General features: G+C 31.2%; 2 protein-coding genes across 3 annotated transcripts in view; both read left to right on the forward strand.

Moving 5' to 3' along the window:
- LOC111502746 (annexin B11-like) overlaps window positions 1–7675 on the forward strand; it is a 129069-nt gene extending 121394 nt beyond the window's left edge. Inside the window, exon 8 of the transcript XR_012465453.1 lies at window positions 7665–7675. The gene's annotated coding sequence lies outside the window, so the exon portion shown is untranslated. The remainder of the gene's footprint in view (window positions 1–7664) is intronic.
- Window positions 1–13576, forward strand: part of TpnC73F (Troponin C at 73F) — a 30063-nt gene extending 16487 nt beyond the window's left edge. The window contains exons 1-6 of one of the 2 annotated variants that reach the window (XM_074175371.1): window positions 4514–4641; window positions 5486–5513; window positions 10643–10786; window positions 11863–11982; window positions 12794–12925; window positions 13379–13576. In XM_074175371.1, the coding sequence (XP_074031472.1) occupies window positions 4639–4641; window positions 5486–5513; window positions 10643–10786; window positions 11863–11982; window positions 12794–12925; window positions 13379–13410 (459 nt within the window). In that variant the 5' untranslated portion in view covers window positions 4514–4638 and the 3' untranslated portion in view covers window positions 13411–13576. Of the gene's footprint in view, window positions 1–4513; window positions 4642–5485; window positions 5514–10642; window positions 10787–11862; window positions 11983–12793; window positions 12926–13378 lie in introns of those variants that run through there. The other variant, XM_074175370.1, reaches the window with a different exon arrangement.
- The last annotated feature ends 4338 nt before the right edge of the window (window positions 13577–17914 follow it).

A 17914-nucleotide genomic window follows, 5' to 3' on the forward strand; every position in this document is an offset into this window, starting at 1 on the left:
CAGCTTGTTAACGAAGCCGATTAGTTTGTATGGTAAGTGGTCTTTCAGGTCAGATGGTAAGAGTTCGGTTCTGCCGTACGGTTTCACGCGAAAACCACTCAACCGATCATCATGAAATTTTGTACACATGTTCTTGGAGGTATTAGAAGTAACATAGGATACTTTTTATCAAAAATTGTTTTTCGATATAAGATAAAAAAATTGTTTGTCAAAAAATCGCAAAATCTAGCTACTTTGTTGGTTACTTTAGGTTAGGTTACGATAGGTTAGGTTATGTTAGGTTAGGTGAGGTTAGGTTAGAGTAGGTTAGGTTGGGTTAGGTTAAGTAATAATTTTTAAAAATTGATAATCCCAGCCAAGCATTACAATATAGTTCTTATATCGATTTACCTTCATTGTACTGACACTTATTCAATGGCATAAATGCGAGCGAAGCCGCGGGTAAAAGCTAGTTAATAATATACATATACGAGTATATAGTCATTTATTCTAGATATGATATCCTGGTAAGAAAATATTAAGCAGAGACAAAGTGTTCAATCAATTTGGTCGTTACTGATATTGTAACCTTTTGAATTCATTAATTTCCGTACTTTCCAGAAGTTGAGTTCCAAATTTTGCGGAAATAAAATGTTTGGAATTCATCTTCGAACGCATGCCTATTCTGGAAGCTGTTTCTATGTTCGTTCATATATGCTTCACATATTCTTCCAGTTTGACCTATGTGAAGTAAGAATCTGTTTAAAATCCGTTTTAAATCTGCGTTTCAACAAGATATCGCCCCCCTATGAACGATAACTCTCAAAAGTCCAAAATTGTGCGTGCTATTACCTTTTAACGTGTGATTCCTAACACGGATTGGACGATAGGAGATGAAAATCGATCGTCCGGGCCTTACGGCTCGAACCATCGGTTCACACAGCGGTCGATTGAGTGAGTGGAACCATCCATCCACGTCAACTCGACCGGCTACAGTTCTACCATGAAACAGTTGTCTTGTGTCATTTGTAATATACAGGCGTGAGTTATCATTATTTCCATAAGCCAAAACAATCTTTAACATGTTTAGGTCAACCTATACTATAACAATTTTCAATTGAAGGTGATTCATTAGTGACGTCGCACTTGAAGTGACCAACAGATAATCCTCTTACCAACTCTGCAGAGGCGTACCAAAATAATATTTTTATTTATTTAAACACATAGGTAATTACGTAAAAATTGTTATAGTAGGTGGCGCTACCTGATGTCAATGGTAAAACTGATTACATTTTCTTATTATGCCTAATACAGTATTTCAAAAAAACAGAAAAATTTACAAAATAATTATTATGTTCCTTTTATATAGAAAGAGAACTACAAAGCAAAGAATTAATTACCTAGGTTATGCTTATGAAGTTTCAGAATCCATTGACTCGTCCGAAGAGGAATCCCCAGTCCACTTAAATCTATTATTATTTGGTCGAAAACAGTGTCTACCATCCCGCCCAATCTCCATATTTTCTCTTCTTCCTTGATCACATGGGGTACAGCATTAGCCCAATCTTCTTTCCGTATCCGTTCCATTGCGAGTTCTAATAAACGTTGGACATCAGAAATTTTATATGTCACGTTTTCACGAGATACGTAACCCTTAATTTGAGCCAAGAATAATTCTATCGGTTTTAACTCGCAATGGTAAGGAGGAAGTCTCACTCAAAATGGTGATGCCTTCAGCACGAGCTATTGTATCCACCACATGCTGGCGAAATCTGTCACGATGCTGTTTAATCGCATTCATAAGCTCGGCTTTAACCATGTCATCGGAAAATGTAATTCCTTTTTGTCCTTAACAACTCTGCATGTCTGCTTTTCTGGTGGTCATAGTTGGCAGCTATTCTACTAAGTAATCGGCTGTAATAAGAAGCGTTATCCTTTACTATTACCGAATTTGGCTCGACTCGTGAAAGAAGTGATTCAAAGCATCCTTCTAAGCGTTGGGCGTCCATGTCTTCGTGGTAATCCCCCGTTTTTTTGGATAAAAAGTTACTGCACTATCGTCTAAAAAGCCACTCTCGCTACCTATATGGGCGACAATTAGTCGTTGCCCTTTACCCGTTGGTCCGCGTAACCCTGTTGATAAACCCTCCACAAATGCTTGACGATAACTAGTTACAGTAGTATCTTGCCAGATCTTAGATACTGTGTGACCAGCATTCACCAACGTTCCGTCCAGATAATTAATCTTTTTGTGAGCAGAACGCATTTTTCTAATAGAGCGAAGATATCTCCGTCGCCATGAGACTATATCTTCTCTTTCTATCAAGACAGATTTACGGGATCGTTTGTCATATATAAATTTTAAATCTTCTTTTATTATTTTCCTTAACTTCTCTTTGCTCATTTTTGGAATGAGATCATTATCCATTACCTTTGTCCTAATGGATACGAGGGTTGGCGCTTTATTCCCAAAAAGAAAGAATGAATGATATAGCGTACACCATTTTTCTGGTACTCATTCAAATCAATTTTTTTTCTACCACGACAATGTACTTTTGGAGCTTGCACAATCCCAGTCACCTTTTTTTCACGTACAATGCGTTCAATTGTCGACACGGATATTCCCGTTAAAAATGAACACTGGGCTACAGCTTCCACTGTACGGAGTGTATTTTTAAAATTTTCGTACACTCTACAGACAATCTGTTTTTCTTCTAACGCTTTCTTTGTACATTACTTGGACCTGCTACGGCATCCATCTTAATACTATAAAAATAATAAAATTCAATCATATTATTCAGCTATTTGTCAGTTGTTTATTTACCTCAAAAACTATTTTAAAGTTGATGTATTTTGAAAAACACTTTATTGTGAGATTTTCACTAGAATAGATTAACAAATCCGCAACACGTGTTTCGCTGCACAGTAGCTTTTTCAATCGTGTTCACTAACAAACTGAATTCTACATACATTGTGATTTATATATACTTTTTGAAATATTACTATCTACCTAGAAACTAATAATATTCTAGGAACTAATTAATGACTGTTATACCTGAATTTAACGAACATTTATACCTGAGTTTTATGACTAGGTCAACTAATTATCTCACAATAAAGTGTGAATATGAAAAATTTATGATAATATATTTTGAAAAACAAGTATTGGCCAACTCTATATTATATTTCAAAGTTAATAAATATAACAGTCTAATTAATAAATATAATAAAATATATTTAATAAATACAAAACAAAGTCACCTTCACAAGAAACAGAACACACTACCCCTATGCAGATAAGGATGCTTGATAATGAAGAAACCGAATGACTAGTTATGGCATTTTAAGGACGCAAATATAATAGACCTGGGAAGTATTGATCAGTTTACCGATATTTCAAAGTATTCAACGAACTGGTTCACCTATTCGCTCGTACATCATCGATATGCAGAAGCTATCTTGTTACGGGAGGCAAATTTTATGGAATCATCTTACTTTTTAATTATTTACAATGGCGATGCATAGACAATAAAAATGACCCCGCTAAGAATTTAGTTCTAACATCCAACATTGTTGCCGTTAGCTCTCAGTTCAATTTGTATATGAGTTACCTTCAATTGAAAATTGTTATACTATAACATAAATATTTTTCAGTTCTCTCAAGATAAAAGTAAAAACACGGCTTATGAAATACTCAGCATCCTTACTTGTCATTGAGAAAGAGAAGTATTGGAACTATCAAATATAACAGTGCTTTGCTTGTGTGACTGTTATTGAAGTTTTTCATATTTGAATAGACGGTATTCCAGGCCTGCATTCTCATAATACTACACTTGTCTGCATTTTCTTCATTTAACCAAATGAGAATTTTCTGTCTTTGATGAAATATACTGTTTAATAATGGATCGATGAGAATTAGTAGATTGGAATATTTGAGAAGGATGAGTCAAGACAGTTCTCAAATCATTTATATTTTTATTAAACAAAATTATAAGAAACAACATTATTGTGGGTTTACTCTAAATCAAGTACTCAATTCTAGCAATCTTCCACCCAAAAAAGTACATCACCATCTTCCACAAAAGTGAATGCTTATCAAACAGTCAAATTTAAATCGTGGATAAAAAGAATGAGGTCACCATTTATGAAGATTGGATAAAAATACGTTATCGAACAAAACACAACTTCTTTTTCGCAGGAAAGCCCTGTATTACCTATAAGTATTTATATCAATGACTTCTCAAGTTGAAAAATTCGTTGAATATAACCAGTTCCTGAAACACAGAAAAAATTCAGATAGAAAAGTTTTGAAGAGAGGTAAAATTTAATATTCATCAAAGGCACCAGTCAAATAAAATAAATAGTGGAAAGCACACTACAGCGTTTGTTTAACTTTCAACTATATTCTAAAAATAATGAATGCTCGAATTTGCTACTGTTTTCAAATATTCCCATTGGCTGCGTAACGTTTTCAGACAGCGTGCTGTGTGGGAAGCAATACGAGATGAAAATTTATTAGAAATTATGGGAGGAAAGCTAGAAATCCACTATAACACTGCTGGAAGTAATAATAAGGATGGCTCGCGCAAAGAATTCAGTTCTTCTACGACTCTTGTCTCAGCTGAGGATATTATATTGGTCATATAATCATACATCAAAATGGTACATTTACATATTCATATATTGTAGTGTTTATTTTGTTTGTGCAGTGTTTGACTTTGTGGGCAGTTTGCCTAGTGAATTATTTTTCACAGTGCGATTCCAATTTTGAGTATTATGATCACAGAAGTTTTTACATTTTGAAAATGACATAACCTTTACATACTCCAGTGATTGAAAAAAAAATGAATAATTAGTTTTTTGAAATTCCATATGAAACCTATTAAGTACCGACAATTTAAAAAAAACAATTCAAATGGCAGTATTTGCCTGAGAGAAAACAAGATTGTATATAAACAAAAAATATTTTTCTCTGTTGTGTTGCTCATCAAATTGATTTAGGGACATATTCATTTCATGTAATGCACTCTTTGGAACCTTTAGTGTAGTAATGAATATATTCATATTTATTTTAAATGAAATAATTTTAATTTTAAACAATATAGACTTTCATTTGATTTTGAAGTCAGTTTTGACCTAGTACCTAATAAATTATTATAATACAAGTTCAATGTTTTCTCACGTCAAAACTGAAGTTTCATTGTCTTTCTATGAGAAAGACAATGAAAAACATCCACAAATTTAATTAAATTGTGAAAACACTTTTGTCTATCCCCCTACAACTTTATACATACGATTTGATTTTATTTTTTTACTATACTATAATATATATATACCCTAACAAGGTGAGCTTGGAAACATTTTTTTCTTCCATTTTTTCGAGAGATTTTGAGGGAAGTAACACTCTTTCAAAAAACATACATGAAAAGTGTTTTCAGTTGATAAAATTCACACATACAATAATTATCAATGAAAAACAGGAAATAATAATAACCGTTTTTTTCAGGATGAACTCCCCCCAGAACAAATCGCTGGTAAGTTGATATTCTGAATGAAAAAGTATTTTTCCACCAAGAAACAACGCAGCCCATGAAGAGATTATAAATCAAAATTCCCTAAATTTACAATTGTTTCATTTTCAAAACTGCATACATCTGGAAAAATTTATAGATAATTCAGGATTATTGCACGATGAAAAAGAGGCTCTTCTTATTGTCTTATAAACAACTGAATTTCCTGTTAGGCATATGTGTTATAGTAGAGAACAACGCATGGAGAATCTCAGAAAATCTGTGAGAAACGTTTTTAATTCGATGTCAAAGTTTCAAAATTTGATTTTCTCAATATCTCCTTAAATAAAGATAACACGATAAAATGGGCCATTACCTTTTTTGTTAAAAAGGAAATTCTCTACCAAAAAGGTATTTTTATTTTTTCGTGTGAATCACTCTTTTCAAAGTCATCGGAATTTACTGTCTTTTGTAGAGAACAGTTTTCAAAAATTTCAGCCGTCAATTTATAATATGTCCATTGCCTTTTTTTTACAAATAAACACGAATTCATAACAAAAGTTTTTCTTAACTTTGATTTCTGTAACACGTTCCTTAATAATTAGGATATCAAGACAAAATTTGACCATGAAAGTGATATAAAATACGTAACAGGTCAATAAATCACCCTATAATGAAAAAAAAATTAGAAGAAACCTTTTTTGTATAGTATTTTATAAAAAAAAATATCAAAGACTATATATCATTTTACTATAACTTTGAATTGAATTCGTATTTGAAAACGGTGACTTTTACGAAAAAAACTGGAGATTTTTGATTGTAATAGTAAATGGAATAATAACTGTAAATATCCCAAAATTGTTATGACAATGAATTTTATCAAACAAAAAAGATAACACATTTTATCGTATCTATAATTCGGAGATATCATCGAAAATAAATGTTTGAAACTTTGACATTATTCCATCTACTTATAGTTATATTTCTAGATTTCTTCAACTTCAACGAAGAAACTACAAAAATAAATACTCGGATTTGCCGAATCTTTGCAGGAAATATACTCTACGGTGAAATAAAGGTGTATATGTTTTTCCAATGTTATGGGCAACAAGAGTCGAATAGTGCTATACTATTAATACCTGTCAAAGGCTTCATATGAGTTTAGCAAAGGAAACTATTTTCTCTCTCAGTGCCCTTGGTAGAAAAGCAATAATGAATAAATTTCAATGAATTTCAAAATGTATTGACTTAATAAAATTCTACGGAAGTTCACGAAATTCGAAGCCATTCAGTATCCACCTCTGCGACATCTTGAAGCTCGATATATTTCAGTAGCTGTCTATTTTTGAAAGCAAAATATATAAACATAGGACTCTAGAATTAAACCAGTCTCCCACATTTATATATTTCCCCATAAATACTCCATTCTAAAATTATAAAGCGCTAAGCAACGAGAACGGACTCGAAAGGTTCATCAAGGCGAATGAAAAATTGGGAGCAAGTGTGAAATAAATTCATCAAGCGATAATTATACCATGTATCAAAAAATTCTAAATATCTTTATTTCATTGATCGCAGTTTGCCAGAAAACGAAATAATTTAATGATTTTCCTTTTAATTTCAGTGAATTTAATAGCTACGACTAAGAAATGTAACAAATCTGTTTTGATTATTGAAGCATCTTAGATATGAATGTTTACCTCATCTGTCAGTTTTTATGATGCACTGTTTGGAACCCTTGGTGTAGTAACAAATATTACTGGAGTTTTTTCCTAACACCTAATCGTTACTTTCAACACCTCGACACGTGTTTCGATCACCAAGTGATCATCATATTCAAGAGGAAGATTGAACTGTTGAATCTTCCGCGGATTCCTTCGACAAAATTTGCTTTGAGAATCATCCACCTTAACTAAATTACTCAACTTATATATTATAGATAGTTTTCTTTGCTTGAAACAGCTGAATCCTTATAGAATATAATCTAGTTGAAATTATTTTCAGCAGGATTTAATGCGACACAGAAATGAGGTTAGACAAATTTTTAATATGTTCATGAATCTCTCACAATGTAGCTAATGGAATATTCCTACGAAAACTCTTACTCACTAGAGTTGTAACACTTTTCTCGAGTCGTGCTTCAACTAACTGCAAAAAAGTTCTTTTGTAAATATGGAGAAATCGACGGTTTAGGATAGACTCGGGGAAGATGATCCAAAGATATGGTTTTGAAAAATTTTTAGCGATGTCATTCAAAAAGGATATCAACTTTTTTATTTCTCGAAACGTTCCTAATGGAATACATAATCCGTAAGCAACAAATCAAGTTCCAATTAAGTTAAATAATGTATCCATTGGGTCAATGAAATTATTGATCCTGAAAATATTCTGTGAATGAAAAATTACAGAAAACGGACAAACTATCGAAATTCGTTTTCTGTTGGTGTATCACAAGTGATATTTTATTGAAAACCTAACCTCCAACACCGAAAATTGTTATCAAGAATTGACATCCAAAAACCCTATGAAACTTTTTTGAAAAAGGCCCGGAAAAAATTGAGTTAAGAAATGTTGTTTGGTTTTTCGCAAATATTTCGAAAACTATATTGAGATACCTGAAATCTGTATAGAGACTCAAAAAAGATTTATTAGATACATAATTTGTTATAAATAAATCAATTTTTTTCGACCAGTTTTCTAATACTAAAAATTATATTAAAAGCAGCAACGTATCGTTTTTTATGGATTTTTTATACATTCTAAATAATTTCATGCATTCAGCATTGTTCTTTCCGTTTACTTTTCCTTTACTGTTATTAAAATATTATTTAATGGAAATTGAATGCACCTTTTTAAATAAAAAAGAACACTATAAATACTGATTTCTGAAGATTTCCTCTACACACAATTTTTCGTAATACACTTTTAAAGAAAAGAAAATCATTAGGTACTTGTATCTAAGATTAGATATTTAATAATTTTTTGAAAAATGCAATATATATCTGCAAATAAAGAAGATACAGCAAAAATAAAATTTCGAAATTTTCGGTTTTTCCAGAATTAAAAAAGCTAGAGCCGATATTTCAGTAACATTCAATAGTTCTCGAAAATTGATAGCTGCCACAACCTGAACTACTCTCTATCTCTTACCGTTTACGAGATCTCCATGTATAGAGTTGATTTTGCATAGATCTACGTTTTCCGTAATTTATAAAATCATCCTAAGTACCTACATAATAGATAATAATATAATTTTAGGAATAATGTAGCAATATTGACACTAATAACAGAGTTTTATAAGTTTTTAAATTAGTAAAATTGTTACTGAAAAATTGAATATCCCTACGACAGCGCCTTGATTAACATTTTGTTTGTAATATGTATTTTTCGTCAGAATAATAACCGTCAAAAATAATTTTTCATATTTTTCAGAGGAAAAGAGAATCTTTCATAATTGGTGTTATATTTCTCAAGCTAATTTAAATTCTTTGAAATATATCCCAAATACAATGCGACACATACAAAAAACACTCCTTCATTTTAGTCATTTTTGTAATCAGAGATTCGATTTTTGATACAAGGGTAGAACCTTCATAGGCCGCACTTTTCGTAATACTTAGCCCGAGTGACAGCCTTAACCACAGCCCACTGCGATCCCGTGAAAAGGACAAATTCTTGATATTTTGCTACACTTTGGAAATACCGAACTGAGTTATTTGGAAAGGTTACTTAGAAATCGATTTAACAAATTGCTTCACGATGCGCAGTTTTATGTGTAATGGCGGAAAAGGATAATTTTGTCACGACCTACTAATAAGGGTCACTTTCTTTTAACCCAATGTTCTTGTTCAGCTCTACTGTCCTAAAGACATAAAAACAGGGAAACTTAGTATGACCACTTTTTGTTGACCAAGGAGAATATTTACCATTTTTAAATCAACATAAAGCCACTTACAGTCATTACATTTTATTTTACACAAAATTAGCGAGATGTTTCAATCTTCTTCTTTTAACTTTGTACTGTGGGCAATAGGCACCCCAAATAATTTATTTCCGTTTTGTAACAGAATGCATTTTAGGCTACGTAACGTTTTGAGTCGTTTGGTTCGTATTGTGTCAACCCCATTTTTATCAACAAGATTTTAACGTCTGTACAAAATGCAATACAGTTTTCATCAGAAAAATAACGTCGTAATTTATTTACTCTACCACAATAAAAAGTTATTTTAATACCTGACGAGAGCAAAATTGTTTTCTTTCAGTCTTAATGCCAACAATTCTGAAGCTTGTTTAGAGAAATTTAAATATCTTACAAGATCATCTAACTCATTTTGGGAAAAATACTTTGGCTCATTTGGCATACCTTCAAAATCAACATCATTTTGTGATGAACTTGGTTGTTCATTGTCTTGTTCTAAAAATGTCAGATAAGATATATTTTTGGGTAAATGCTGCACTGGAAGCTGAACACAACTAGTACTTGGGTACTGCCATTCAGCTCGATTTTCAGTGTTTAAACCGTTTATGTTCACACTACAAAAGTTACAGTCATCGGTATGATTTTTTGGTTATCGCTAAATAGTTGGTGTTTCAAATTTAAAGGCACTGCTTTAACCACTTTTCCATAATATAAAATATTCCACACACGATTTACCATCCCAAAATACTCAAAATATTTTTCACCGTGATATAACTTTTCTACATTTGTTCAACACATTTTCCGCATATATAATAAAAAGTATTTGGTTTGTTACTAGTGTAATGATCACGTTTTTCATTCTAATTCCTACATCATAACGATTCATTATTTATTATTATTTTCGTAGCTTTTTATTTAGAATCATTAATAGAAAATCGGACTTGAATATGAAATTTGATTTTGAGTTGAAATTCGGTATGTAGGGTCAAAATCGATTTCTGAGTAAGTTTTTCGGTATTATCAACGCGAAGAAAAATATCGAGAATTCGCCTTTTTCGCAGGAACGCAGTAGGCTGGGTTTAAGGCTGTCAAAAGTGCGGCCCATGAAGGTCTATGCCTGTATCAAAAATCAAATATTTGCTATGACAAAATACAGGAGTGTCTTTATTAAAAGTGTATCACACTGTATATAACATACCTACAACTTAAAATTTCATTTATCCTATTTTTGCAGTACTCCGTAAAGCTTTTGAAGCTTTCGACAACCAAAAATCAGGAAGCATTCCTTGCGATATGGTATCCGACATCCTTCGTCTTATGGGACAGCCTTTTGACAAAAAGATTCTGGAAGAACTCATTGAGGAAGTTGATGCTGACAGTACGTATAATTTTAAGCAATGTTGTATTTTTTGAAATTCTCTCAACGACCCTGCCAAATAATTTATTGATCATAATTATCCTCTAAAAGCAGTCACACTCAATATTCTACAACACAAAATGACAACTTGAAAAAAATCAATTGTATACCCCTTTCAAACAAAATACCACCTTTCCAAAAAGACATCTATAACTATGACAAATTGAAGAAACAAACAAGATATCTATCTGAAAGTTGCTTCTATTCTGTTCAGAAATTTCTCAATCTCTGAATGTATACTACTTTCATAATCTTTCAGTACCATTTTTCTAAACATATTTATTTATATTTAAAAAAGACAATTTTAACATATTTTATGACTTGCCACTTGTACTATGTACTTTATGCATGGTCAAATTAATAATAACTATTTTAAGGGCAGATGTTATCATAAATGACTTCAATTTTTTTAATAATAGTACATTCAAAACATACGTAGGAAAAGTGACATTATATACCAGAAGAGAAAAGTGAAACTGCATTACATCATTAAAACAAATATAGGATGTTCAAGTAACACTTCATTTTAATATTTCACAGAACGGTTTACAAAACCAAAACATGTTTTTCATCATACAATAGCTTCTTCAGGTCGTTTTTACACTATACAAAAGCTTGCACAGACTAAGCACACCCAGTTCTGTAAACTGTTCAGTAAAAATCTCACAATGAAGTGCTACTTGACTACGTTATGGATTTGTATCAAGTATCGGTTAATACCATACAACTTTGATTATATAATTGATTTTTTTTACATAGACAAGATATGGATTCGATTCCTATGATTCTCTAAATTATGAAAAACGAAAATGTTTATGGTGATATCGAATAAGAAAAAGACAATCAAGTCCGAGAAAGATCCAAAAAATTTTTCCCACTCATCTATAATTTGTTATGTCAGGCTGAATTTGTTTCGTGTCCACTAACAGGTGTCAATTATTTTTCTGAATGGAGCTATTAATTCACTGATGTATTCTTGGCACTTGTTCAAATGAAATAACATGTGAGACCTATATTGCTATAAATTTTTTCAACAGAATCTGGGCGCCTAGAATTCGAGGAATTTGTAACACTAGCTGCCAAATTCATCGTTGAGGAGGATGATGAAGCCATGCAGAAAGAACTTAAAGAGGCATTCAGGTTATATGACAAAGAAGGTAAATAGACAATGACATATAAATAACAGTATATTTGCATCTGAAGCAGGATTTTTATAAATTATAATTATATATATTTGGAATTGTTTTGGCAAAATTACTTTCATTTTCAATTCTGCATTGACATAATAACACAAGAGGGTTCATAAGGTCAAAAAATAATTAGAATATTTTAATTCTACTATGAATTTACTAATATCAGAAAGTGATAAGAAAAAACTCAGAAAGCAAAGTTATCCATTTTGAATGGAGTAGGATCACCCTCCGCGTTTTTTCACAGAATGTTTGAAATGTTCTATTATTTTTTTTTCTCGTGGATTCAACCAAATGTGAAATACTGCCAAAAACTACTTTTTTTATTGTAAACAATTTCGAAGTTTTCACTTATCTAGAATATCATTGCAAATTGATCATGATTTCAAATTAAAATATTCACTTTTAAAAAGACAATTCGTACACTCATATGAATATGTAATTTGCAAATCATAGATGGTAAAGGTAAGGTGGAGCAAGTAGTGGTATAACTTGCAAAGTTCAACAAGACCTAAAAAATCAGCTTTTAATGTTAGGTTGGTCTGGATACCTCTGAACCCTCTACTTTCAAATGTACGGTTGTTTTTTCCTCAACACTGAAGAGTAAATGGAATTTTTCTTTTCTTTCGAAATTTCATATCCAAGTAGAATTGAAGAATAAAAATCCATTCAATCTGTCTCAAAATAAATACCTTTTTCATGAAACTATATATGTAAATATCTGAACTGAAAGCAAAATTGAAATATACTTATAACCATAATAACATCGTTTTTACAGGAAATGGTTACATCCCCACCACCTGCCTCAAAGAAATTCTGAGAGAATTGGATGATCAACTCACAGATAAAGAATTGGACATGATGATTGAAGAAATCGATACTGATGGATCAGGAACAGTTGATTTTGATGGTAAGGTTTTTACTTAATGAAACTAAGTCACTAGAAAAACTTGATGGTTGACTAGAAACTTCATATTCACATGATAAAATTAATGTACCTACCTAGTAACACTTCATTATTTTCGATGGATTTCCAATTTAACCATATGACTCATTTTTATATATTGTTGACCTTCCTTTTTTAACGTTTCACCGACACGAGGGATTGTCATCTTCAAAAGTACAGACTCCCGAAGGTACCAATCTCGAAAAATTCAATGAAATCTAATCATAAAAACGTCACACAATCAATCCAACGTTATATATGCAAGAAAACTTCCTCTTCATAATTTAGGTTTTTCTTCCACATTCAATATTTCAAAATGAATGAATCACCTATCGTTATACCTATTTATATTACATCTTGACATTTCAAGTAACGGTTTTAGTTTAAAAGCCATAATTTGTGTATTTTTCTTTTCAGAATTCATGGAAATGATGACGGGAGAAGTCTGAAGACAAAGCTCAGTCATAAGAACTTTGCATCTTTCCTTGAAAAACTATTTACTTTTGGTCTTAAAGTCTTTATTTATAACTGTTAAGATGAGACAAACATGAAAAATATTTATTTTAGTTACATACTGTTTATACATATATGGTTTAATAAATATAGTGAAAAATATGGTTTTATTATAATATATTTGTACCTTGAAGCGATATAATGTGCAATTGGTGACAAAATAAACATATACGTATATTTCCGTAGATATGAATTAAATGACAGAGAATAAATCGCAGAAAAGTTACTTCTCAGGAAGGAACAAAATTGGGAAATATTTCTTGAAGCACGATCTTATTCTGATGCTGTTAAATTGAGTGATGAAATATGTGTCAATAAATATTTTACTATATTGGGAAAAGTAAATATGTTAGATATGGATTCTTATTTGACATGAATTACAGAATCCTACAGAACTTCTGAAAATGATTCCTCCTTACATTACATTTCAGGGTATGTCCTGAATAATTAATAGTATATAAGGGTTCACTCATAGTTTTGAGACCATCACTATAACGGGTGTCAACAAATCTATTAGAAAAGTCATAACTTCTGGAATATTAGGTTTATCAAAATGAGTACATAAATGGTACGAAGAGGAGAGTTTTCGCACATTTTTCACTTCCTGGTCACTTCTGGTTTCACTGGAAAGGGCTCTGATTTTGAACGGAACATTTTTTATTTCTGAGATAATTCTGGATCAGAATGTGTTATTTAAAAAAAAGTGAATGAAGTAGTCTTAAACTTCATTTCTTATGAGTCACTTTTAATATTGAATCTACGTGGCCATGATCACAAATAAATTATGAGGCCTCAGGTGATGCCACAAAGTTACAATCACAAAGTTTTAGTGACTAGAATGATAAAGTGAAATAAGACACGTTGGCGACCATTTATTGATAAGCAATTCCGAAAAAGGAATTTTTTGTCAAATTTACCAATACTAATTGATTTTCTATTGGTTCATAACAAAAAAATTAATAAGAAAAAAAAATGGATAATAATATATTTACTTCCGTCAAGTGTGCCTTGGCTAGCCAAACAGAAGTATTGACAGGTAATAAGCTTTATGGGCAGACAGTAAAAGGTTTTTAATTTTCGTTAAATTTTAGTTCAATTTTTCGTCGAAGAAATGTGTACTCAATGGAGAAAAGTGAATAAGTTGAAACTTATTTATTTGGAGAATATCCATAAATTTTTTACTTCTTATGATCCAAAACCTCACATTCCCATAAAATAATAAAATAGAATAGAATAGTTTATTTGACAACATTATACACAGCTGCATAACTATAGCAAGTCACAAAATGAAAATTTCAATAAAAGTATGGTCGAGTAACACATTTAAAATAGTTCACATGTTAAAATGAATGATAATAATAATAAACAGAGCAATAATAAACTTATCATGACTTCAGTAGGTATCCATCAAAACCACAGCCCTTCGTTTGATACACTCTTCATATTCCTTTAATGAATAAAAGGAATTCTCGAATTCTAGAAAAGATTCAATGAATTTTTTGAAATAGAACATTGTCAATTCTTTCAATTCACTAGGAAGAATATTATACAATTTATAAATTGCGTGATACCCAATTTCAGCCCTACTGCCCTTTTTAAAAACAGTAATTATTTTGGGAAATTTGAAGATATCAGGAAACTTTCCTGTTACAAACATCAAATAATTGATCAGATTGTTATATCACTGACTGCTTTCAAGACTTGACTAATGAAATCGTGAGAATCTGGACATGAGAAATTTTTTACCGATGTAATGGCATATCCAATATTGGATGATGTTACAGGATGCATGAAAAAAGAAGGAGAGACAACAGGGGAGTTTTCAAAGTTCAATAGTTAACAAATGGTAATTATCATATGCTGCTCGTTTAGTTACAGTGAGTTATTACATTCTTTTTTGAGATCTCTGTACACATTAATCTCCTGTGAAAGTTTTGATGAATCAGAGATCTGTATCTCCCTGTGCTCTGAGTTAATTGTTGAACCAAACTACAGGCTTTGTTGTTGTAAATTTAGTTTTTTTTTAATGGAAAATGTCTTCTCCCAGGTCGTGAAGGGAAGTGATTTAAAGAGAAGCTAGGAAGTCAACATCTCAATTTAACTTGAAAACTTGCCAGTACTTTGAGTACTTTTAATCCGGCATCTCTGTGGGTAACTGGTTATATTTTCCATTAATAACTATATGTTTAATGTCCTACATTATCAGAAAGACAAGGTTCTTATACTCCGCATTTGAAAATACTTGAGTTAAAATTGGTAAGAATATTATCGAGACAGCTAGATTTATGAGCAGATATTCTAGTAAAATCATCAATTGTAATAGAGATACCATTAGAACTTGTCAAATATGGGAAATCATCTAATAATGAAGAACTTCCTTTGAAATCAGTAAAAAAATCACCCAGTAATATAACCTGTTGATCATTATTCAGAAATTTTTCAAAAATGGCTTCTAGATTATTGATAAAAATTTCAAAATTTCAATTGGAGCCTGATCTTCAGCCAAGTAGTTTTCTTTAAGTTTCTTATCAGAGCAAGTTTTTGCTCTATCTGCAGATAGACTGCATCACATTTCATACACTAGTCCGGAAATTGTATTTTTCTTACAATATTTGCACATTTTCCTCAATTTATCGGAATTATAGTTGCCACTCGCGGCCATCTTAAATATGACGAGCTATTTCTGTCCCTTCCTTGCATTGCTTACTGTTGAGTTCTCCGTTTTACACCCCTATTTTATTCTGTGGTTCTCTTCACAGACGGTCCTTTAATAAAGGTTTTCCTGTGTGTATACTATTGGTGGCATTAGATGGGCAATGTTTTATGATTGGCTGCTTCAACATCATAAGCTCAACATAAATTTTTCAAACTTCTTTTTATTTTGCCACCAATCAAGATTAAAGAATAATGGTATGTTTAATAAGTAAAACATGTGGTACTGTAACCAAAAAAAAAGCAACATCCAATGAGAGAAGGCAATTTTCAAGAAAGATTTCGGGTCGAAATCTAGACTGGTATTATTGTGAACGATATTAGGGTCAATTTTGGTCAAGTTCAATAAACAGGTCAGACATTTGAGTTTCCTTATAAATGAAATCGACGATTATCTTTAGCGGTTTTACAGCGAATTTGTTCCCAAAAAGATAGAACACCATTATACCAGAGACGTTCTTAGTTACTTAATAGAACATTTCATTTTGGGATATGTTGAGGAAAGGACAACAGCCCCAGATCTCTTGAAAATTACCATTCTATGGGCATTTAGAAGTATAACGCCTCAAATGCCTCCCTCGTTACCAAACAAGAAAAAATGCTTTTTGAAAATTTACCAGCCAGTGAATTTTTTAATAAATTTGTCTATTGTACTTCCAGATATTTCAAGTGCATTGTTGAAGTTATTGATAAATTTTGTTAGTTTTGCATTGTTACATTTGTTAATACAACAAAAAATTCTTTTTTTAAGAATGATCGCCTCGTGAAAAATAATAGGTGGACACCAAAATGTAATTTCTTCCAACTTGTCTTTTTCCTGTGTATCATACTAGTCACTAAAACTTTGTGATTATAATTTTTTGACCACAGATCATGAGCACGCAAGTGACTGAAAAATAAATTGATAATGGAATAAACTTACTCTCCTTTCAACATACCATTCTCCTATACTTAATCTCATTTATATACACCAGCTACTCTAGAATTTATGATTTGTTTAATAAACTGGTTTACATTTTTGACAGCATGATCTGAATAAATATTCAACAAGCTGCTCGAAATGTAATTTTCAAGGATGTTCTTTCTAATTGGAGAGTCACGTGGCTTATTCAGTGTTTCATGTTACTATGAAAACGAAATAGATTATACCAAACTGTTTTTGATTGCAAAGCAAATAAATTATATTAAATGTGTTGGAATGATGAAATTTTTTATATCTCTGGTTATAGGCATATATTATTTTCAATCATGCAGTTTGTATATTATCACAAAGGCAGAAGAAAATCAAATAAAAATAAATTAATGAATTATGTATTTTTAATAACAATTACACTTTCTTAATATTTCCGTGAGAAAGGAGAAGGGTAAACAAAGTTTGATTTTTTTCCAAAGAATTATTTTCTCAAAACGATATAAAAAAGTATCCAGAAGTTCTATAGTTTTTGGTACAAATTAATTTGTTTTCTTTTCATATTGAGTCTTATAATAAAAAAAATATATTTAAAAAATATTAAAATGTAACAAATGACTAGTACTAATTACCTTTACACAAAAAACTAATTTGTTTTATCAGTCCTCATGATGAGCAATTCATGATGAGCAATTCTGATATAAATAACCCATCTTTTGGCTTTTCCCAATTAAACTAGATTTTCATTAGACAACAGATGGATACAGAAAAATATTCAACATATTCCAATCTGACTTTAGTTAATTCTAGAATTGAAA

This window comes from Leptinotarsa decemlineata, unplaced genomic scaffold, assembly GCF_025532065.1.
Source record: "Leptinotarsa decemlineata unplaced genomic scaffold, Ldec_3_MD MMD2_tig00001019_RagTag_RagTag, whole genome shotgun sequence".
Taxonomy (NCBI): Eukaryota; Metazoa; Arthropoda; class Insecta; order Coleoptera; family Chrysomelidae; genus Leptinotarsa; species Leptinotarsa decemlineata.